This window comes from Myotis myotis, unplaced genomic scaffold, assembly GCF_014108235.1.
Source record: "Myotis myotis isolate mMyoMyo1 unplaced genomic scaffold, mMyoMyo1.p scaffold_m19_p_7, whole genome shotgun sequence".
Classification (NCBI taxonomy): Eukaryota; Metazoa; Chordata; class Mammalia; order Chiroptera; family Vespertilionidae; genus Myotis; species Myotis myotis.
In genome coordinates, this window is record NW_023416379.1 from 91,240,555 (window position 1) to 91,264,345 (window position 23,791).

At 49.5% G+C, this 23,791-nt stretch overlaps 1 protein-coding gene and 1 pseudogene across 1 annotated transcript; both read left to right on the top strand.

Annotated features, from left to right (window-relative positions):
* Positions 1-1,396: 1,396 nt before the first annotated feature.
* Positions 1,397-1,948, top strand: LOC118660545 (transmembrane protein 217-like). Its single transcript, XM_036318096.1, has one exon. It carries the CDS (start codon positions 1,397-1,399, stop codon positions 1,946-1,948), a length of 552 nt encoding a protein of 183 aa, XP_036173989.1.
* Positions 1,949-6,866: 4,918 nt separating this feature from the next.
* Positions 6,867-6,923, top strand: LOC118660926 (annotated as a pseudogene).
* Positions 6,924-23,791: the final 16,868 nt, after the last annotated feature.

Below are 23,791 nucleotides of genomic sequence, written 5' to 3' on the forward strand. Positions count from 1 at the left end.
TGGGGACACAGTGTGAGCATATTTGGGATGAGCCTTGAAAACATTATGTGAAGTGAAATAAGCCAAACACAAAAGGACAAAGACTGTGTGAGCCCACTGTGAGGTACTTGGCATAGTACATTCATGGAGGCAGAAAGGGAAAAGGGGGTTAACGGGGGGCGGGGGGGGGGGGAGAGGAGGGCAGGGGAGAGGAAAGGGGAGGGACAGTGGGAGTCTGTGTTTGATGAGGACAAAGTTTTTCTCGGGAAACATGAAAAGGTCTAGACATGGTGGTGGCAATGGTTGCACAACAGTGTGAATGTACTGAATGCCATCGGATTGCACACACAGAAAGGGTGAGATGGTAAAATTTGTTATATATATTTTAGCACACCAAAAAAATTGCTACTGACGAAAAAGAGAAAATTTGAAATTGATAGAGTGAGTGAGAGGGCTGGAGGGAGGTTTACGGTGGCTTGTCTTTGCTCGACAGGACTGAGCAGGCGGCCTGTCCCGGTCGCCTCAGAAAGAGGCCAAGCCATTGGACACGCTCTGCCCAGGGACTACACGCGGCCCCCTCACGTGTGACCGGTCTCCTTCCCTCCCCCCCACAGTGGCGGCTCACCAGTGGGGAGTGAAGAGGAGGGAGCTGTGCTCTGGAATTCTCTGAAGGTGATCTGGGCTGGGAGGGCGTGGCACTGGCTGGCCTGTCCAGCTTGGGGTCCTCCCTAATGAGTGTGCCCTCAGCGGTCCCCTGGGGCTCTGGGCCTCTCCCAAAGGCTGGAGCGGCCTCTAGGGTTCAGGTCCAGCCTAGGTTGCAGCTGGGGGTCTGCCTGCTGGCCTTCACCTCTATGATGAGACACCTTCACCCTGGGCAGAGAAGATAGTAAGTCAGACCCATAAGCCTTCCCCCCTTCCACTCACTGCTGGCTCAGCCCTGCCTTGGGACAAATCTGGGTCAGACACCGACAGCAAAGCAGGGGCATTCCACTCCGAGGGCTGGGAGGAGAGACAGGCGTCTGGGGGAGGGTCAGGGATGACCTCGGGCCCTCGAGGAGCCATGCGTCTCTGACCTCAGAGAAGCAAACATCCCAGAGAGGAGGCCAGAAGGGACTTGATCATTATTGCAGACACCGGAGCTGGGAGCAGGGCTGGGAGCTCCCTGGGGAGTATCCCAGGCCAGCGATGCCCCCTTGCCCGGTGATGTGGTCACCTACGGCTGTAGGTTAGAGCAAGGACCACACCCCTGTGCCCCTCCAGCCCACGGCCGGTCCACATACCATCACTACTCTGAGCACCCACATTTACCCCTCGTGGTTTGGGGAATTGGTTTAGGGCTGGCTCTGCCATATTGTTGTGTATCTCCATGATTTTACTTTTTCCCCTGCAGGAGAGGCTCTGGCAAAACAAGTATAAAATGAATGACAAGACGTTCTCCGTTTTGGTGGGCATCTTCTCTATCCTCAGCACCATTCAGTTCCTCATCTTTGACTTGAACGAGCGGATGTTTATCGGCTTCGGGGACAAGTTTAGCGTCTACACAAACGGGTCTGTGGTAGCCACTTGGGTCTTGACCAACAAAAAGAACATCTGCATCAGCCTATCCACCATCACCGTCCTGGTCAGCGCCTTCCTCATCTACTGCATCCACCTGAACGTCTACCAGGGGCTGCTGTGCTATGCCCTCTGGATCGTCACCTACGAGATCACCAACTTCTCCATGGTCCTTCTCCTCAACGGAATCATCAAAGAGCAGTTCAAGGAGCTGGGCTACGTGCACTTGGTCTTCCAGATCTCCCGCATGCTCCTGCACTTCTTCTGCCTGCCCTTTATTCTCAAGCACACCTACATCCTTTATAGGGACCCCAAGAGTTTCAGCAAGATAAGCCGCCGCAGGCTCTCCTCCATCACTACCCTTGACTCGTGGTCCCCCGTCGGGCCGGGGATGATGTACCGCAAGTTAAACTGAACGGTGCCAGGGAGAGAGGGCCAGTGCTCCCCACCAACGGAGTCCCCATCCCTGCCCGCTTCCTGTTGATTCTGTTTGCCTTTGGGGGGTTCTTGAGTTTTACGCATTTAAGAGTGATTCTTGGGGGCGGGGCGGGGGGGTGGCATAGGTCAATGATAGTGTATGTGTTTGTGACTTGTTTTAGCATTAAATTATATCCTGCCTGTGTGCTTGCTCAGTGCGTGCCGCTGCCTCGCGGGGCCCCTCCTCTCTGCGTGTCCTCCGTCTCCAGTTTTTCTCTGTGGATGGCCCCCCGAGGCCTGGTCCTGCCGAGGCCTCTGAGAGCAGCGCTGTCCGCTAGAACTTGCTGTGCTGCTAGACATGTTCTGTCTCTGTCTGTCCACTAGCTACATGTGGCTGCTGAGCACTGGGGCTGTGGCTGTTACAACCAGGATTTTTAGCATTTTATTTCATTTTGATTTCAGTGGCCACATGTGGCTGGCTCGTAGCTACCGCGTTGGCGAGCACAGTAACACGGGGCTTCGCCTCACTCCTGCCGGTGGCCATTGAGAGAACCCCTTTCAGGGTCAGCATCTGCTTCCCTCGGACTTTTCAGAAAACAGCTCCTCATGTTGGCTCGCAGCATAGCAGGAATCCCCCCCCCCCCCTCTTTTAGAAAGCTCCAGAATTTCTCAGGTGAAGCACTACTGACTTCTGTCTGGCAAAGGGCTGTCCTATGCATTGTAGGATGTTCTGCCCACGAGATGCCACTAGATCCCCCCACCTTTGTGACAACAAAAATATCTCCTTGCCAGATGTCCCCCAGTTGAGAACCGTTATTTTAAAGCGTTGGAAGCTGGGGTGTCACTTCCATGAACTAACGAATAGCATCTTTTACTGAGAGCTCTCCTTCCATTCACCTCCTTGCGTAGTTTTAACCCTAATGTTTCCAGGTTCTGGTTGATGAAACAGACCCAAGACGCTTCAATGATGTGACCAAGGTCACACAGCAGCAAAAGCAGGATTTGAATCTAGATCCTCTGACTTCATACACGAGTGTCCTATTTGGTTCCCTGAAGCACTCTTACTTTTACCAAGATTTAAAAGGGGCTACCTCCTTTTAGGATATTTCCTTTTCCTTCAACAAATACTGGGAGTGAAGTCAAGGGACACTGTTTTAACCACACGCCCCCGAACCATGAGCCAAATGGTAGCAGCCCGCTTTCACCGAGCGCTGGGTGCCATTGTAACGCTTCCCTCAGTTCCTCCCGTCGCCTGTGAGAGCTGGCCAGGTCCCAACATGACCACCAGATGGCAGTCAGCAGTAAGCTTTTGCCGGGTGCTATTTGTGGGGTGGCCGGATCCTGGGATTTAGGGAGCCTCAAGCTGAGGGCTGGGGGCTAATAGTATGGGTTCGTCCCTGGTTTCACAAGCTGTGCCCTTGACTGATTGTAACTTGCTGGTCCCACCGGGGCAGCGGTGGGAGATGGGGAGACGGGAGACCTGTGCAGAGACCAGGCAGAGGGAGAGCAGAACTACGAGCTGCCTGACGCAGAACAGCTGGCGACTCAGAAACAAGGCTGGTGCCCCTGCACACCATTCTTCTCCAAAGTTGTTTGCATCCGCCTCCACTTCCTGGCCTCCCGTTCGGTCTAGACCCCCTTCCCTCCACTCACACTGCTCTTGTAAGGTGATCCCCACCTGCCAATCCCAGGTTCCGTGCTCCCCTTCTCTCGCGGGACCTCTCCGTGGCTGCTGCCGCGGATCCCTCCCTGTTTTGCAAACACTTTCCCCTCTTGGCCTATGGAGACCAGGGCCGCCTTTGTGCTCCCTCCCCTTCGCAGGCTCCTCCGCATCTCCCTGACCTCCAAACATGGCAGTGTCCCGGCTCAGTCCCTGGGCCCCTTCTCTCCTCTGTCTCGGCCACTTCCAGCCCTTGCCCAGGCCCCTGTGAGAAGCCCCAGCTGGCACCTGCAGCTGGACCTCTCTCCTGAGCTGTGCACTTGATCCAATTGCTTCCTTGCTGAAGCGGCCCCTCTAACACGATTTCCAACGGTCCCTGCACACTCATCACCTCCTCCGGGATGTGGCTGGACCCCAACAAACCTGTCGGCTTCATCTGCAGTGCGGATCCAGATCCACCACCTCCCACAGCCTCGCTGCCGCCACCCAAGCCCAGGCCAACACCATCTTCCACCCAGGCTCTGGCAGCAGCAGCGTGCCTGCTGGTCTCCCCAGCGCACCCTTGTTCCCTCTACGTCAGTTCTCCCCCCAACAGCCGCAGGGGTCCTGCTGAAAACCCTCAGTCAGATCAGGTCTCCTCTACTGTGCTGCCATGTCCATCCAGGGCTCTCCACCGCCCTGGCAGTAACAACCCTGAGTGTGGGCCATGGCGTGCTACGTGACCCAGTTCCCTGTCATCCCTCCACTCTCCTTTCTAGCCACTCTGTCCTCCCACCCTCTGCTCCAGCCACACTGACTTCCTTGCAGTTCCTCTTACACACCCAGCACACCCCAGCCTCAGGGCCTTTGCACATCCTTTAGCCTGGAGTGTACTTACTCTGGGTGACCACTGGCTCCCTCTGTTGCTCCTTTCAGACGCCTGCTCAAAAGTCTTCAGAGAGGCCTTCCCACCAACCTATATGAAGCAGCCCTTCCCACCTCATCCTTCTCTAGGCCACTGATTCTGCTTTACTTTTTCATAACAGGGACTGTCACCTGACTTATTCCTCACTCCCCCCCCCCCCATATAAGCACCATATTTCTCTTTTTAGTTTTGTTTTTTAAAAAATATATTTTATTGATTTCAGAGAGGAAGGGAGAGGGACAGAGAGATAGAAACATCAATGAAGAGAGAGAATCACTGACCAGTTGCCTCCTGCACGCCCTCCACTGGGGATCGAGCCCGCAACCCAAGCATGTGCCCTTGGCCGGAATAGAACCTGGGACCCTTCAGTCCACAGGCTGAGGCTCTATCCACTGAGCCAAATCAGCTAGGGCTCTTTTTAGTTTTTTTTTTTTTTGGTTTTTTTTAATATATTTTTTATTGATTAAGATATTACATATGTGTCCTTGTCCCCACGTTACCCTCTACCCCCCCCCCCCCCCGCTCTACCCCTCTTTTTAGTTTTTATATATTGATGTTAGAGAGAGGGGAGGAAGGGAGAGGAAAACATTGATTAGTTGTTCCACTTATTGATACATTCACTGGTTGCTTCTTGTATGTGCCCGGGCCAGGGATGGAACCCACAACCTTGGCGTAGCGGGACAACGCTCTAACCTACTGCGCTCCCCGGCCAGGGGGCACCATGTCTCTTCACTGCCGCTTCCCCAGCACCTGGAACAACACCCAGTACGAAGCAGGTGCTCAACAAATACTCGTGGAACGAATGGACACAAACCCTCAGCAGAATGGAACGGCCCGTTGTGCCTTGTTTTCCAAATAGTGGTTACAGTGGGAGGCAAATTCCTGCTGCTCTTTAGTCCCCCCGCCCACCTTCCTGCTCCCTTTTCCTCTCACTCATTTCTGGAGCCTCCTATGGGAAAATGCCCTGGGGCCTGACTTCAGCGTTCTTGTCCCTGCACTCCTTCCCAGTCCCTTTCCCTGGCATCAGCTGCCGACACAGGAACACCTCACCGCCCAGCCCCACCTACCCACGCCTAAGACAAGCCTGTAGGAGAGCGCAGGTGCCCCTGAGAGGGCATCTCGGAAGGCAGTCACCGCGCTGTGCAGCCCCAGCTCTCAGCCCCCCTCGCCTCGCTAGGTTTGCAGGCCCTGAGCTAGGAAGGTGGAATCCCCCGCAGAGCAGGACACAGCCACATACCCAGGGCGCCCAGCCGACTGCGGCGCTGGGTCACTCGGGCCATTTCCACCCAGTGTGCGGGGTGCTGGGGCCGCAGAACAAGTCTCCGCCCTTGGCGGTGAGCAGTCAGGGAAGTCTCCTGGAGGAGGACACCTGTAGGCTGGCTCCTAGGAGAGAGAGTGAGTTAGCCCGGGAGGGAAGGGAGGAAATGGAGAGGTGGGAGCCCCTGGGATAGCCACGCTGTGAGCTCTTAGCTGTCATCGCCACCTCAGGGTGAAGGGAGGGGCCCAGTTCAGGGGGCGGCGGTGTCAAGAAGAGGGTCCCCCTTTCCCACGGCTGCTGCAGGAGGCACCTCACTGCTACCCCCTGGGGCTCCCGGCCTCCTGGCAGCGTGTCCCACAGGGGACACTTCATTCCATGTGGACCTCTCTCTCCCATTGGTTTCAAAACAAATGTTTGTCCATTTTATTCCATGTTCCCTTTTCCTTTCCCCAGAACTCCCCCATCCGTCGATTGCTACTATTCTTGGCCTTCGAAGCCCTCTTTTTCCTTGCTTTGATCTGGTCTGACTATTGATCTGTACCTATGGACTGAGGCCTGGCTCTTTTTTCCCAGTGTGCCCACCCAGCAAGCGGTTGCCCGAGGCCCCGGAGAGCCTGTGGCTGGTCGTGGCTGCGGCAGCGGCAGCAGGCCGACTCCTGGCCGGCCAGACGGCCTTCCCGTGGCAGCTGCTTGTGCAACCTCCCGGCTTCCTTCCTCCTGCCTCTTCCTCACCAGCTGCCAGTAAACAGAAACTTGTTTAAATGCTTAAGTGTCTTTTCCGTAAGTGGGTTATGATCGTCTTCCCTGGGGAATAGGCTTTGCAAATGCCCTCTGACTATTCATTTTGTTTCCTAAACAAGGGCTTTATGTGTGAGTGTGTATGCACACGACGGTGCGTGTTTATTCGTGTATATTGATGTTTCTATTTGGGTACATTGTGTTTTGTGTATGTGTGTGCTTGCATGTCTGTGTACATGTAAAAGGCTGAGTTAAACAATTATTTGATGATTATATGAAATAACATATATTAAAGATATTAAAAGGTCAACATTTTTATCAAATCTCCTTTTGCCTCCTACCAGGACTGCCTTTCCCTTCAGAAATAGATTCCCTAATAAATCTTTCGCCTTTTACTAAAGATTTCCGTGGAGAAATAGATTCCCTGAGGGGTAGCACTAGAGTGCGTCTTATAAAAGAGGATGTTTGGTGCTTCTCTGGGCCCAGCAGCGTGACACTGACAAGATGTAGTTTATGAATAAACTGGAGAATGGGACTTGAGGCCCTCTTCCTTTCCAAACAGATATTAGAGGGATAGAGGCTGCCTTTCAGAGGGATTGGGAGGAAGTACTTGTAAGAAGTGCCCAGGCACCCTACCTGGTTTGGCTCAGTGGATAGAACATGGGCCTGCAGACCGAAAGGTCCTGGGTTCGATTCCTGTCAAGGGCAAATGCCCAGGTAGTGGGCTTGGTTCCCAGTGGGGGGCGTGCACGAGGCAGCTGATCATTGATTCTCTCTGATCATTGATGTTTCTATCTCTCTCTTCCTCTCCCTTCCTCTCTGAAATTAATTTTTTTTAAAAAAGTGCCCAGTCAACTAGAGACCCTATCAATTCTGCAGACAGACACTTGGCAGCTCCTTCTCAGAGTTTCCCAGCTTCTGCACCTTCCTCTGCTCAGGCTGAGCCTGCTGCCAGCACCTGACCTCGGCCCACCCACCGGCCCACCACCCCCAGCCAAGGATCTTGCATTTTCTGGCCAGATTGAGATGATTTTATTTAGCATTTGATTGTGTTTATACAATAATCATCTTCCTTCCCCTCCTCTGAAATCCCGAAACACACCTATGCTTCCTAAACACGTGCATTCATGCCTTCTTTCCTATATTTATCAAAATGGGTGGTTTGTCAACTATTTGCTGATTAGTATGCTAATAAGTGAGGCAAAAATAAAAACCAGGATGTGGCCTGGCTGGCATGGGTCAGTGGTTGAGCATCAACCTATGAACCAGGAGGTCACAGTTCAATTCCTGGTCAGGGCATGTTCCTGGGTTGTGGGTTCAATCCCCAGTAGGAGGCATGTAGGAGGCAGCCAATCAATGATTCTCTCTCATCATTGATGTTCCTCTCTCCCTCTCCCTTTCTTTCTGAAATCAATAAAAATATATTAAAAAATTAAAATTTAAAAAAAGGATGTGGTCTTGGCCTTGAATCAAGAAGGGGGTTTGTGGGGGAGTGATTACAATCCTATATAATAAAAGGCTAATATGCAAATCAACTGAACAGCAGAATGACCGGTCGCTATAATGTGCACTGACCACCAGGGGGCATGCGCTCAAAGCAGGAGCTGCCCCCTGGTAGTCATTGTGCTCCCACAGGTGGAGCGCTGCTCAGCTAGAAGCCGGGCTCAGGGCTGGCAAGCGCAGCTCCCGCCTCCGCGGCAGCACTAAGGATGTTCAACTGCCAGCTTACAGTCAGTCGGACATCCCCCAAGGGCTCCTGGACTGCGAGAGGATGCAGGCCCGGCTGAGAGACCCTTCCCCTCAAGTGCACGAATCTCATGCACCAGGCCTCTAGTGTTATCTAATAAATGAAATAACAGAGGTAAGTCCAAAGGGTGGTGTTATCTCTATTTCTCAGTGGTTTGTTCAACAAGTGTTTATTGAGCACATGCTGTACGTCAGGCCCTGTTCTGGATGTTGGAGCTACAGGGGTGAAGAAAACGGATACAGTTCCTGCTCTTGTGACACTTACATTCTCCACAGGGAGGACAAGTAATAAGCAAGTGAACATGTACGTATATATCATAACCTCAGCTACTGATAGGTGCAAAAGAGAAAAGGAAACAAGGGGATACAATGTAGGTTTAGCTCAGATAGTGAGACTTAGCCACTCCTAATCATTCCAGCCTCTTGTGATTGACTGTTTCAGGAGCAGGCCCAGGACCCAGGCCTCTCGGAGGCCTTCCGATGAGGGATGTCTCTCAGGGAGGTGATGCTTAAGAGGACTGCAAAGATCTGAGGGAAGGGCATTCCAAGCAGAGGGAGCAGGAAATGCAAAGTTCCAAGCAGTGGGAACGAGTTTGTTGTGTGTAAAGAGCAGTCAGAAAGCCAGTGACTGGAGCACGGGGTGAGTGAGGGCATGGGGTGGGTCGATGGGTCCAGCATCTCTTACAACCCCCTAATGTATCTACCTCTGCATCAGAGTGGAAAGCTAAAACCAAATGTGCCCGACTCCCTTGCAGCTATGGTCCTGCGAGGCTGGGTGTGGGTGTGAATCTGGGACAGCAGAAGTGAGGCAGAGGCCATCTTCCTGCACTGGCTGCAGCTGGCCAACAAGGTCACGGTTTCCCAACCCCTGGGTGGCTGTGTGGTGTTTTCTGGGAATCAACAATTCCAAAGGTGAGCCCCTGGTCCCCAGCTTCCTGAGGGGGGCAGTGGCAGCAGCTCTCCTGGCAGGCAAGGTCTGTGGCATCATGCAGGAGTCATTCTTGGAGGCCCGCACTAATTCCTTAGATTCAGTCCCGTTCTGCCTCAAATACCTGGGGTGGCCTCTGGTTTCCTATAGCTGGTTCTCAAAGATATGGGGTTTGGGTCACCCAGCTCTCATGTTTCAGAGACCCCACCGTTAAACAGAGAGGCAGCCATCTAATCCTACTCTGTTTCCCAGGGCCCAGCCAACTCCCTATTCATAACAAAACATCTCCCCTCCCACCCTAGCTGGTTTGGCTCAGTGGATTGAGCATCGGCCTGCGACTGAAGGGTCCCGGGTTTGATTCTGGTCAAGGGCATGTACCTTGGTTTCGGGCACATCCCCAGTAGGAGGTGTGCAGGAGGCAACCGGTCAATGATTCTCTCTCATCATTGATGTTTCTATCTCTCCCGTCCTCTCTTGAAATCAATAAAAATATTTAAAAACAACAACAAATATCTCCCCTTGCTTGCTACCTCAGGTAGTTCTAACTTGGTGAGAGAAGTGTTGGCAGCCTTGATAAGCAAGTCTGCATGTTTCTTTGTCTGCCATGATGGTGAATTGCTCAGAGAATCTGAGTCGATGTGGCAGGCGTGGTTCCTTTTGGCTGTCTTTCCCTGAGTCTGGTTACACTTGGCTAGGCGTTCAATGACCTGCTCTTTATTACAATTCCCACAGGCTAGCCAGATATGGAAACGATACTGGATGTGACTTGCCAATTAAGTCAACATGTATGGAGCGCTACGATGAGCAAGGCCTGTACAAAACGCACCGAGGGAGATGTAAAACTTCCCTCCCGTGCTAACAGGCTAATGGAGCTGTAGAGATAGCCCCTAATAACTAATGCTGATGGAGTGTTTACTAGGTATTGCTCCAAATGCATGAACTAATTCTCTGTGAGATAAAATGTATTGTTTTCCCTATTTTACAGATGAGGAAGGTGAGGCCTGGGAAAATTGGATCACTTTTCTAGAGTCACACATGAAGTGGCAGTGCCGGAACTTGAACCCAGGCAGCCTGGCTCCAGGGCCCCTCAGCTAATCTGAGGCACAAGGAAAGCATTAGGAGAGCAAAGCAGAGGTAGAAGTGACTCCTGCTAAGAGGATGGGGTCGGCTCCCCCTCCTCCGAAAGAAGTCGTCTATCTGGTCAACTCGGAAAGTGAGCATTGGACCTGGACTCTGTGCTAGGCCTTGACAAAGGGCCTGGTGATCCAAGATGAGTGAGACCTGCGTCCTGCCCTGGAGGGGCTCACAGAGGAGGCGGGGAAGCTGATCTCTAAGAACATTAATTGGGATGGGGTGGAGGGGGCGGTAACAAGGAGTGGATCAACTCTATTAGATGAGGGGACACACAAGTTGGGCCTTGAACAATGAAGATGGTTTGCCAGACCAATAGTTTGGGTGGGAGGTGTGTGTGTGTGTGTGTGGGGGAGGGGATTGCAGAAGGCATTCCAGGCAGAGGGAACAGCAAGTTGGGGGGCCACGCCGTGGTGTGTCCAGGAAGGGGGAGCTCAGGGGGGTCCCGCAGTGCAAGGGCAGCAGCCGCCAGGAGGCTGACTCCACCGGCTGTGCTGAGGACGCGTTTGCCCTTTGCTCCGGGAAAGTGTGTCTCAACAGGAGGGTTGTAATCCCGTCGAGTATGACGAAGCCAGTTTAGTAGGTCAAGACCAATATTTAAAAATGAACAAGAAATTGAATGGAGTAGACTGAAAGCGAGAAAGCCCGTGCTTTTGTATTAAGAGTAAGTACAACTGTGTGCAAATGTTTCGGTGTTATCTATGGTGGCAGGTACTGCAAGTTTTCCATCAGCCCACTCTCCTCCGCTCATTTTAATAGCGAGGCCCCACGTGCTGGCACCTGGCCGCTCAGCTAGGGACCACCTTCCCCCGCCTCTCTGCAGTCGGGGGTGGCTGCCTGGCTGCGCTCTGGCCAGCAGAGTCTGAGCAGACGTGGCGGGTGCCACTGCTGGGTTGTGCTCCTGAAAGGAATGGCATGCTCTCCTTCGCGTCTTCCCTCCCCCCTTGCCCTGGCTGGATACAGACATGATGGCAGGAGCCGGAGCAGTCACCTTGGGCTCGGACATGGAAGCTGTTATTGATGGTGTTCGAGCCTTGAAAAGCACATGCTCAGACTCCAAAAGAGAAAGTAAGTTATGTGAGGGAGAAGTTAATTTCTATTTCATTTAAGACACACTTACATTTTTATTACATTATCTCAGACCTATCCCTACTACACACAATGTATGTGTATATGTATATATAGTAGGTATATGTATGCGTGTTCATATATATGTTTATACACACAACCATACCAGTTCATTCTGTGAATTATATTTATTACTGTAGATTGTGGTTAAAAAAATAGAGAAACTGCCTGCCCTTCAAAGATATTTAAAGCAAGTGACTGATAGTATCAGATTTGTACTCCCAAGCTGAAAGGAGTGTAAGGGTCGCTTAGCCCAACAAGTCTTCTTATGCATGGGAAACCGGCGCCTAGAGGTTAGGTGACTGGTTCAAGGTCCTGAGGCTCAGTGGCCAGAGCTGGTCCTTGATCTCTGAGCCCAAGCCGGGCCCCTTCAGTGTCACCAGTTGGCAAAGGTTCATTTATCTTGTTCTCTCTTTCAATCCCCCAACACTTTTCTGCACCACACTGTTCCCTACATTTTTCATTAGTTCCATTCAATTCAGCAAACATTTTTTGTAAACCTACTGCATACTAGTTTGTAAAGACATAGGAATGACCATCATTAAAAACTCCTTACCTGGTACCACGAATGGACACTGAAGTAAGCATAGAGCTGTGCTCACGCGTGGATCCGCAGACACGTATGTCCCAGCTCCAACCTGAGAGGCTTCGAGGCAGTGACTCCTGGGAGTAATGAGCACATCCAGAGCCAGGTTGCTCTTTAAACACCATCCCTCAATCAAAGGCCCCAGTGGTTTGGAGAAGTGGTTGAGTCCTGGCTGGGGAGGAGACAGGGTGAGTCTGGCCCATCTTGCCGGGGCAGGAAGTAGGAAGGTCCTCAGAAAAAGATGGGAGCTCTTCAAAGACACAGGAACCAACCCGCAGGTGCTCCCAATGGCCAAAGCTGAAACAGCCTGGGCAGCAATAGTACTGGATTTTATAACCCATAGAATAAAATTAACATGCACGAGTCCATTCTCATATAAATAAACAATTGCATAAAAAGTTACTTCCTTCACTGAGCGTCTAGATGACTGGAAACATGAAGATTTCAAAACTGAGTACCAGAGTATTGATTTGCAGTTGGGTAGGCTTGAATAATCACACTCTTTTTAATTAATTAATTAATTAATTAATTTTTTTGGGGCGAAACATCAGTGTGAGAAACATCACTCGGCTGCCTTCCCCTGCACCCCGGCGAGGGATTGAGCCTGCAACCTGGGGTTGAACCAGTGACTTTGATGCACCAGACGACACTCAACCAGCTGAGCCACACGGCCAGGGCCTGGATAGTCACACTGGTGGTACCTGGAACAAAGCCCGTGGGCAGTCTTGTCACGCTCTACATCTATAAAGTGGGGATAAGACCATCCACCTTGCCCAGCTCACGATTCTCCAAAGAAGTAAAAGTATATGAGAGAAAGATTACAAAAACCATCAAACAAACCCTCCATCACTGAGGACAATTATCTTCATTATTTATGAACCCTATATTTGTGAATTTGCCTTCTCACTGAAATTTATTTGTGACCCCAAAGTCAATACTCACAGTGCTTTCCTGGCCATTGCAGACATGTGCAAAGCACCAACAATCTGAGTCACCCGAAGCGCACGACTTGCCCACGTGCAGGTGGAATGGAGCGATGCTTTCTCTGCCTTCTGGTTGCAGTTCTCATACTTGAACAAGTGTCCTTTTTGTGTCATTTTCCCCACAGGTTTGTGCTTTTTGTTGGTGACTTTGCTGTTTAAAACTGCTCCCAGCCCGATCGGCATGGCTGGGTGGTTGACCTATGAACCAGGAGGTCACGATTCGATTCCTGATCAGGGCACATTCCGGGGTTACAGACTCGATTCCCAGTGAGGGGCGTGCAGGAGGCAGCCGATCAATGATTCTCATCAGTGATGTTTCTATCTCTCTCTCCCTCTCCCGTCCTCTCTGAAATCAATAAAAATATTGAAAAATAACTAACTAAATAAATACATAAAACTGCCCCCAAATGTCGTGCTGAAGTGTGTCTAGTGCTCCTGGCCAGGGAGGCAGTGACATGCCCTACAGAGACAACACAGCTGACAGGGCAGTTTCCCTGGGGCCCGAGGTACAAGGCTATTGGCATGAGTTCCACGTGAGTAGGTCACAATACAAGAACCTCCTAGTTTCGTCCAACATTGTTTCCTTACACTGTAGGTGAGAGGCCATAGGGACTTAACCCTTGTTTGTATCCATCAGCCTGTGGTAAAATTGTTTTTTTTACTAAAATTGGTCATTTCACTTAAAGTCACAGAATCTATCAGCCACGTTAAGTGAAGACTTACTGCCTATATATGACATAAGACGTGTTTAAAGAGAAACACACATAAACTGTGACCAGAGGCTTGCAGGGAGCAGACCCTGTCTCTCCCCTGTTGCAGCGACTCGGAATTCACTAATTCAGTGCTCACAGCAACTTTATAGAAATTACTATGAGTCACGAGAATTGACTATATGTAGTGGCACTTCCTGTGTGCCTGGCCCACCCTATTCTTCCCTTGAGATCGTCTCAAATAGGTCTTACAACACCCTAGGAAACGGGTTTTGTCTTAGGCTCCTATCAGTCGCTCAGTGGAGAAGCCGGCTGGCGAGGAGTTTGCCATGTTCTCGCTCTGACAGGTGTCAGATTCACTGAGCACTTTGTAGTCGCGTCCTTTTCAAGGAGGTCAGTCATTTTTCCTGATTACTATACTCCTCCTTGTCAGTTTCAGAGAGAAAGGCTGAGGTGACAGACATTTGAATTTTTTTCCCCACAAATGTCCTGCAACTTTTTATTATGAAAAATTTCAAACATAAGCCCTGGCCAGGTAGCTCAGTTGGTTAGAGTGTTGTCCCAATACGCCAAGATTGGCGGTTCAGTCCCTGGTCAGGGCACATACAAGAAGCAGTCAATGAATGAATAAAAAAGTGGGACAACAAATCCATCTCTCTCTCTCTCTCTCTCTCTCTCAAATTAATAAATGAAAATTAAAATTTTCAAACAAACAGAAAAGTTGAAAAAAATAGTAAAATGAATACCCATCAACTCTTGAAGACTTGTCACGGGAGTGATCAGATTCATGTAGAAACAGAGAGTGGAGCTAGGACCAAGCGAGGGAAGGAGCCAGGAAGAATTTTCGATCTTGCAAGGGGCTGGACTCGGCTAAGGCGGAATGCCAAGGGGCAGGGATGTGGGGGAGCCGATCCCTGTGGCAGGTAGGAGGGAGGCGTAGACAACAACTCAGGTTGTCTGTGAGCCCACAGCCCACTGCTTCGGCTGAGGCCTCACACGGCTGCACAGTGTTTCAGCCACTCGTGTCAACTCAGCCTTCCCCTGTGGATCTGAGGACCCAACCTCCACTGGCAACGAGGTTCTCTGGGAAGATGTGTTGTGTTTCAATCACATGATAAACACATTTTCGAAACACGACCCCATCGAGGCTGGAGAATTGTCTCTTCTTCATGGTACTTGTTCTTCAACTCCTTGAGGTCTCGCTGCCCTCCTGGTGCTACTGTTCTGGGAGTTGGGGACTGAGTCTGCGTTTCCCTTATTAAGGAATGACTTTCTAAACTTCAGGTTCCCACACAGGTTTGACTGGACAGGAAGGAAGAAGACCTGAGATGCGGCCCCCGCCACACCAGAGGTTCCCAGCCCAGCTTCACGGTTTCGTCTGAAGGAAATGCGAGGGCGATAGATAGGAATCCTGCCACTGAGAACCCGCGTGACCCCTTCGGCCAGCAGCTTCTCCGTAGGCCTCCAGTCGCTATTTGTCAGTACAAAGCAGGCAGCTTATGGCTGGAGGTTGGTTACCCTTAACATTTTATTACGTATCCTCACATCTGTTCTCCAAGTGTTCCATGTGCCCTAATCTCGCCTTTTCATGAGATTATAAACTTTGACCTCACACCTCAAATATTCATCTTTTAGGGCCTGCACAAAGCTAAGGGCAGTGACAGTGTGGTATGTAAAGAAAGACCTTCAACTTGGAGATAACTTAGTCAGAATTCTTCTCTGCCACTCACTAGCCATGGGACTTTGGTAAATGATTGAGTTTCTGAGTCTGGTTGTCTCATTTTTAAGGGAAAAATGATTGTACCCTGGTAAAGTGTCTGTCACATGGTAGGCACCCAATAAATGGTCATTCCCACAAATGAGCTCACGCTGTCTGACACCATTTCCATGAAATTCTAGAACAGGTGCAACTAATCGGGAGTGACAGAAAGTGGATCAGTGGTTGCCTGGGGCCGGTGGGGGCGGAGCCTTCGGAGGGCTGGAGATCCATCTCTTGATAGTACCGAGTGGTTATGCAGGTGTGCACAATTGTCAAAACACATCAGATCCTGCACTTCACGTGGGTGTTAGTGAGTGAGTGTAAATTATCCCTCAGCAAAGTTGGTTTAAAAAAAGTTCATTCCCTTCCTTTCTCTACCAATGAAAATATGTTGGATTAAGGAACTCATTTCAGAGTCAAATATATATTTTAACTTCTTTTTCATTTTATTGTTTATTTTATTTTTAACTGATTTTAGAGAGTGAGGAAAGGAGAGAGGGAGAGAGAGAGAGAGATAAAGAGAGAGAGAAACATTGATGTGCGAGAGATATATTGATCAGCCACTTCCCATACCCAGTCCAACCAGGGATTGAACCTGAAACCTAGGCATGTGCCTTTACTGAATCGAACCCATGACCTTTTGGTGTATGGCAAGCAAGTCAAACTCATGGCCTGCGGGCCGCATGTGGCCCACAATGAATATTTTTGCGGCCCAGCCAATATAATGGTATGTAAGAAACGTTTTAATAAAAATTTTGTAACTTGCCCTAACCGTTTTGGCTCAGTGGATAGAGCATTGGCCTGCGGACTCTAAGGGTCCCAGAGTCCCAGGTTCGATTCTGGTCAAGGGCATGTACCTAGGTTGCAAGCTAATCCATGTTTCTAACTCTCTATCCCTCTCCCCTCCTCTCTGTAAAAAATCAATAAAAAATATATTTTAAAAAAATTTTGTAACTTAATTTTTACAATATCCTATTATACATAATTATTAATAATGAACTACAACATTCACTAATGACTGATTGCTATAATCGTGTTGCATTCATTTCCTTTATGCACCTTACGTGCAGATGCACCATTTCTCTCCACTAATACTAGCAGCGAATATTTTAGCAGCTGATTGCCACGTCATTAGTCTTGGACTGACTTGTTTGGTGTGCGCAACAGGAAATATTTCGCTTTCAGAGAACAAGAAAAATAGGTTTATTTGCGTCATGCTTATTAATTGTGCAGTTATTCAGTGTCTGGTAAGTCAATGTTCAAGAAAAAATATTAATTTTTATTAAAATGTTCCATTATTTTATGTTAATGATGACTCACTTATTTCAGCCCTTTGTATTCAGCATGTCTCTATTGAAATAAACCTACGTTTCTATGAAAATTGAAGCTTTTGTGTTTTTGCGGCCACATAAACTTAAACCTTGCTTATTTGGACCATGTTAGCCTTTGGATTTGGCATGCTTGGTGTACGGGATGAGGCTCCAACCAACTGAGCCACACTGGCCAAGGCAAGTTTTTTCATTTTACATTATTCATATCACCATATAAATTCCCCCATGAATTGATGTAAATAAATGAGAATTGCCTAAATATCAAATCTCACTTTTTAAAAAGTGTATATTTTTATTGATTTCAGAGAGAGGGAAAGAGAGATAGAAACATCAGTGATGACAGAAAATCATCAATTGGCTGCCTCCTGCACGCCCCACACTGGAGATTGAGCCCGCAACCCGGGCATGTGCCATGGCCTCCTGAGCCACACCGGCTGGGCAAATCTCACTTTTTAGCTGACTTGTATTATAAAATTGGAGAGATGTGTCATGAAGGACACAGGGATCAAGATACAATGAAAGTGTACTTAAAGGTAGTACACGGCCCTGGCCAGGTGGCTCAGTTGGTTGGAGCATCATCCTATGCATCAAAAGGTCTTGGGTTCAATCCCCAGTCAGGGGGTATACCTAAGTTTCAGGTTCAATCCCCAGGAGGCAACTAATCAATGTTTTTCTCTCACATCGATGTTTCTCTCCCTCTCTCGCTAAAAAAATTCAATAAAAACCCTGGCCTATGCCGCTCCGTTGGTGGGAGCGTTCTCCCATACACTGAAAGGGGGCAGGTTTGGTTCCCAGTCAGGGCACATACCCAGGTTGTGGGTTGATCCCCAGTCGGGGTAAGTATGAGAGGCAACCAACTGATGTTTCTCTCTCACATCCATGTTCCTTTCTCTCTGTCTCTCACTCTCTCTCTCTCTCCGCCGCTCTAAAATCAATTTTTGAAAATCAATAAAAAAAACATATCCTTGGGTGAGAATGAAAAAAAATCCAAAGATCACTAAGTTAAAGAGGGGAAATATTTTCCCAGTGAAATATTAAAAGCTTGTCACAAAACAAGGCGATAGCGATGGAGTGGCCTGGGGGAACTTTTCGCTTTTGTCAGCTCCTGTTTCCTTATCACCCTGTCGCCCTCTCCTCCTAGGGCTCCGCCTTTCCTCTCAGGGTCAAGGGCGCCTATCGGTGTCCTCAGGAGTCTTCCTGGAATCTGCTCGAGCAACACTTTTACTTACATTTCATTGGGCATAACCTTGTCTTATCTCCACAGCTAGCTGCAAGGGAATTTAGTCTTTGTTCTTAAGGAAAGTCATATGGTCAGTGAAAAATGAGAGGTTTATTACTAAGGAAGAAAAGGAGAATAGATATTGGCAACAATCTCTGCCCAGAGCCCTAACTGGTAACAGAATCTATATATATATAAAAGCATAATGTGCAAATCGGCCGGATGGCAGAAGGACCGACTGCTATGATGTGCACTGACCACCAGGGGGCAGATGCTCAGCATAGGAGCTGCCCCCAGCCCGCAGGCCCGGATCGCCCAATCGGGGCCTGCCAGCCAACCTCTTGGTCCCTCCCCCCGACCACAGGCTCTGATTCCCCGGGGGTGGGTGGCAGCAGATGCGGGTAGCACCAGGCCAAGGCAGGTGCGAGCAAGTGGGGCTCCGATTGCCCCACTGGTCGCCCCACACACAGAGGGTGACCGGCAGTGTGGGGCAGGGCCGGTGAGCTGGCAGGAATGGCCAACCTCTTGGTCCCTCCCCCAGGCTGGCAGGCTCTGATCACCCAATGGGAATGGAGAACCAGGGGTGGGTGACGGTGAACATGGGCAGTGCCAGGCCAAGGTGGGTGCGATTGGGGAGTGGGGCCCCAATCGCCCTGCTGGTTTCCCCACACACAGAGGGCGTTGGTGGCAGGGGCGGGGCCAGCTTCTGGCAGCCGGGGAAGATCGGCCCTGATTGGAGGCCAGGCCTAATGACCCTACCCATGCATGCATTTCATGAGCCAGGCCTCTAGTAGTTCATATATGATGGTAGAAAATTGGAAATTACACAAATGAATAATGTACATCTGTATTTTGGCCATATAAAATCTATAGCTCTTGAAATGGAAACACTTCAATAGCACATTGCTAAATGCAGGGGAAAAACAGGTTACAAAAATATGAGCTCTGCACTGTAAAATTACATAAAGAAAATATACATGTATAAAAATATTATATATATACTAGAGGCCTGGTGCACAAAATTGTGCACTTGGGGGGGGTTCCCTCAGCCCAGCCTGCACCCTCTTACAGTCTGGGAGCCCTCAGGGGATGTCTGACTGATGGCTTAGGCCCGCTCCCTGGGGGCATCCTTAGCCCTAGAGGTGGGAGAGGCTCTCGCCACCATCACTGCACTCGCCAGCTGTGAGCCTGGCTTCTTCTGGATGAGCGGCGCTCCCCCTGTGGGAGCGCACTGACCATCACGGGGAAGCTCCTGCGTTGAGTATCTGCCCCCTGGTGGTCAGTGCGCATCATAGGGACTGGTCATTCCACCATTCAGTCGATTTGCATATTAGCCTTTTATTATATAGGATATATATAATCTCCTAAGAGTATTTCTCTCTGGTGTGGTAGCATTATAGCACATCACTTTATTTCACTTTATACTATCATTTTTACTAAAACACATTTGTGGTTTTTAAAAATACTACTTGCACTTGGAAAATTTGTGGGCATCTGTGTCTCTTGGGAACTTCATGAGTGGAGCTGAGAAGCGAGCAGTGGCGGGTGGGAACTCGGGTTGGAGGCCTCACATTGTCCTGCAGGCACCAGTGAAATTCAGTTCCTTACTGGGAGACCCTGGGCAGGGGACCTAGGCTACTGGTCCCCAGGCCTGGAGCTCAGGAGAGAGGTCTGTGCTGGAGTTCCAGGAACCACCATGCAGAAGACGCACGGTGGAGCTGGGAGAGGGCACCCGAGGCCACTGTGCTGGGCTTCCCTGTCCTCTGCAGTCACTCCCAGCCTTTCCCCATCTGGGTCTGTGCCCTCACACACACACACACACACACCATCACACACACACACACACACACACACACACACACACACACACCATCACACCATCACACCATCTCATCACCCGGGGGATAGCCTCACATCAGTTGAGAGGCCGTGGGAGGAGATCAGGGGGTGGGGAGGAGGAGGGGGGAGGCCAGGGTATTTATTTCTCTGGCTCGCTCCCTGGGGTTCCCACGGGCTGACTGCCTCTGGGATGAAGGTCACAGATCTCATCAGGCAGGCTTCCCCACACCTGCTTCCAGCTGCTGCTCCGTCCTCGGCCCCTCAGGTGGTGGCCCCTCGTGGTTTCCCAACACCTGCTCGCACCTTTGGAAGGAGTTCTTGTTCACACTCTCGTCACTGGCCCCTCTGAGAGTGCCATCTGTTTCCTGCTGGGGGCAGAGAAGTCGAAGGCAAACCTGGGGTCCTGAAGCCAGGGGAGGAGTTTCAAGGTGGGCGGGGCCAACGGTTTTATGAAGCTTGCTGGCAAGGTCAAATCCAGGATGAGGTCTCAAAGGTCAATTGGAATGGGCACCCCCCCTCCCCCCAAAGGAGGACGGTGAAGGGAACGAAGGGAATTGGGTGGGTGGTTATCGGAGGAGGGATCGGAGTTGGAGATCAGAAAGAAGATAAGATGTGAGAGTTGAGAGGAGGGAGTGGGGTAGAGGAATCAGGGCAGAGGTAGGACAAGGAGGCAGCCAACCCACAAAGTGAAGAAATAGGAGCCTTTAGTCAGGTGGGGTAAGCAGGTAGTAGCCCCGAGAATGAGTGTGTATGCATACCGGCACATACACATCATACATGTCTATGACACCCACACCCCCTGTACTATGTGTGCACACCAACACACACATAAGTGCATATACACCGCCCTGGTCACCACACACACCAAAGATACAACATGTGCACACACACACACACACACACACACACACACCAGCACACACCAGCACACCATATCATCACCCTACACCACGTCAGACACACACCACACACACAACAGTCCCTGCTGAGCCATGGCTCTCACGGGGAGCCCATGCAGTCGGATCTTTGCTTTGCTGCGACACTTGTCTGTTTGCTGTCGCCACATTGAACCCTAAAGGGTGCAGATGAGAAAAGCCTGGTTCTGTCTGCTCACACGTGGAAAGGGAGTTCTGTGTTCTTGGCATGGTGCCTGGTGCATAGTGGGTGCTCCGAAAGGAAATCGGGAATGGCTACTGGTTACTTGCTCTCCCCCTGGGATACCGGGCAAGAGCTACACCTTGCTGGGCATGCTGACTCCTAAGCAGCTTAACCCAGGGGGCCCCTCAAGACTGTCCACACCAGAGAATCCTCTAGTGAAAATGGACCAAGTGCTACAACGTGCATGAATTTTCATAACATAAGGCTGGGTGGAAAGAGCAAGTTCCAGATCACTACATTCATGCATGATACTCTTTTCATAAAGTTCAAGAACAACTATTTAAACACTATAATTTAGGAGCACATGCCTATAAAGTAAAAACTTTTTAAAGAAATCTAAGAGAATGCTAAACAAAATTTAGGATACTAGGTTATATCGGATCGAGGCAAGGGATGGAGTAAGAGAGGATCGTAAAGGTGGATGGATATCACTATCAATGTCTGCTTCTTGAGTTGGGTGACAGGCTCACTACCCAGCATAATATAATGATAACAGCAGGCCATGCTTGGACCAGAGGTGAGAATATATTAGGAACCAAGGATTACGATTAATCCAATTCTGGGCATCGTATGTCCTGTTACAATAAATAAAAATAAAGTCTGTCCTCTCAGCTTGACCCTAGTTCTGCTTATTTTTGCACTTCCTCCCACAGCGATGCTGGGGGTCACTGTAACCTTGCTCTTTGCAATCGGGGTTACTAGCACAAGGCTGGGCAGGAAGTGAGCTGGGGAGATGAGGCCATATCTGCTACAACACTGTTCTCGATAGGCCCTTTGTGGTAAGGGTTTCCAAGAACCAGCAGAGCAGTTGAAGGAGCTGAGCAACATTTACAAGAAATGTGCACTTGCTCCACCCCTTCCCCCTCCCCCTGGTCCCCTCTCTCCTCCCTTTGCCGCCTCCTACTCTTCCTCCCTGCCCAGGCCCAAGTGAAGGGCAGCCCACAGGAGCTAATAATGAATATTGGCACAGAACAGAACTGCTTACCCGGCTCTCTAGAGTTTGGGGAAGGCCTGCCCTGACCACCAGGTCCTGGGCCCTGAAGTAACCTTCCCAAATGTTTATACAAGGCAGATTAGCAGAGCGATGATGAGCCTGGGTCCAAATTCTGACCTGGCCACTTCTTAGGTATGTGACTTGGACATGGGAATGAACTGCTCTGCACCTCAGTCTTCCTCATCTGTAAAATGGGGATAAGTCATAATAGCATTTACCTCATGGGCATTTGTTGTAAGATTACATTAATATGTGCAAAGCCAGTGTTAGCTATTATGGCTAAGTGTTAAGAAAGAGGCAAATGAATCAAAGAGACCGTGGACTGGTGCAGGAGTTAGCCAATTTTTTCTATGAAGGGCCACATGGCAAATATTTCGGTTTTGCCAATTATAAGGTCACAACTACTCAACTCTGCCCCTACAGCACTAAAGCAGCCACAGACAATTCACAACTGGGTGAGCTTTATTTATGAACATTGATAGTTGAATTTTATATCATCTTTATGTGTTACAAAATAATATTCTGCCCTGGCCAGTGTTGTTCAGTGGTTGGAGTGTCAGCCTTCACACAGAAGGGTCACAGGCTCTATTCCTGGTCAAGGGCATGTGCCTGGGTTGCAGGTTCCATCCCCACCCTGGTAGGGGCACATGCAGGAGGCAACCAATCAATATCTTTCTCTCACATCGATGTTTATCTCTCTCGCTCGCTCTCTTCCCTCACCCCTCCCTTCCATTCTCTGAAAATCAATAGCAAAAAATATCCTCGAGTGAGGATTAACAAAAAAAAATTTCATTTGAACTTTTTCTTCCATTTCAAAATGTAAAACCCAGTCTTAGTGTGCAAGCGCACAGAACCAGGCGGTCTGCCAGACTTGGTCAGCAGGCCGTACTGTGCTGATCCCTGATATAATGGGGGAAACATCAGCCCTCCTGGACTTCTCTGCTCTATCTGCATGTTCAATTTACAGGTGAACAAACCGAGGCTCATCCTTTAAGTCCAGTTGAAATGTTGCCTCCTCTTTGAAGCCTTCCCAGATCACCTCAGCCAAGGAGGCATTATCTCCTATGGGATAAACACTAATTTGTTCATTACTTTTTACATTTTGTCATGAGGCTCGGGACAGGTAGCTCACTTGAGTGGAGCATTGTCCTGGATATGCCAAGGTTGCTGGTTCGATCCCCAGTCAGGGCACTTATAAGAATCAGCCAATGAATGCATAAATGAGTGGAACAACAAGTCAATGTTTCTCTCTCTCTTTCTCTTTCTCTTACCGTTTCTAAAAATCAATAAATATAATAAAATAAAATTTTATCATGAAATATTTAAGATTAAAAAATCTATACAGAATAATGCAGGGTGACCTTGGCCAGTGTGGCTCAGTTGGTTGGGCATCATCCTGTGCATCAAAAGGTTGCCAGTTCGATTCCTGGTCAGGGCACATGGAGGGGTTGCTGGTTCAATCCTTAGTAGGGGGTGTGCAGGAGGCAGCTGATTGATGGTTCTCTATCACATCAATGCTTCTCTCTCCCTCTCCTTTCCTCCCTTCCTCTCTCTCTAAAAATCAATAATAATAATAATAATAATAATAATAATAAAGAATGGTAGAAGAGGGTAAAGGAGGGATAAATAGTGATGGAAGGAGACTTGACTTTAGGTGGTGAACACACAGTACAATATACAGATGATGTCTTATAGGGTTGTACACCTGAAACCTATATAATTTTATTAACCAATGCCACTCCAATAAACTCAATTAAAAAAAAAGAATA

Bases quoted from the DNA above. Each gene is read 5' to 3' on its own strand.
- LOC118660545 (XM_036318096.1), top strand. From the start codon at position 1,397: ATGAATGACAAGACGTTCTCCGTTTTGGTGGGCATCTTCTCTATCCTC.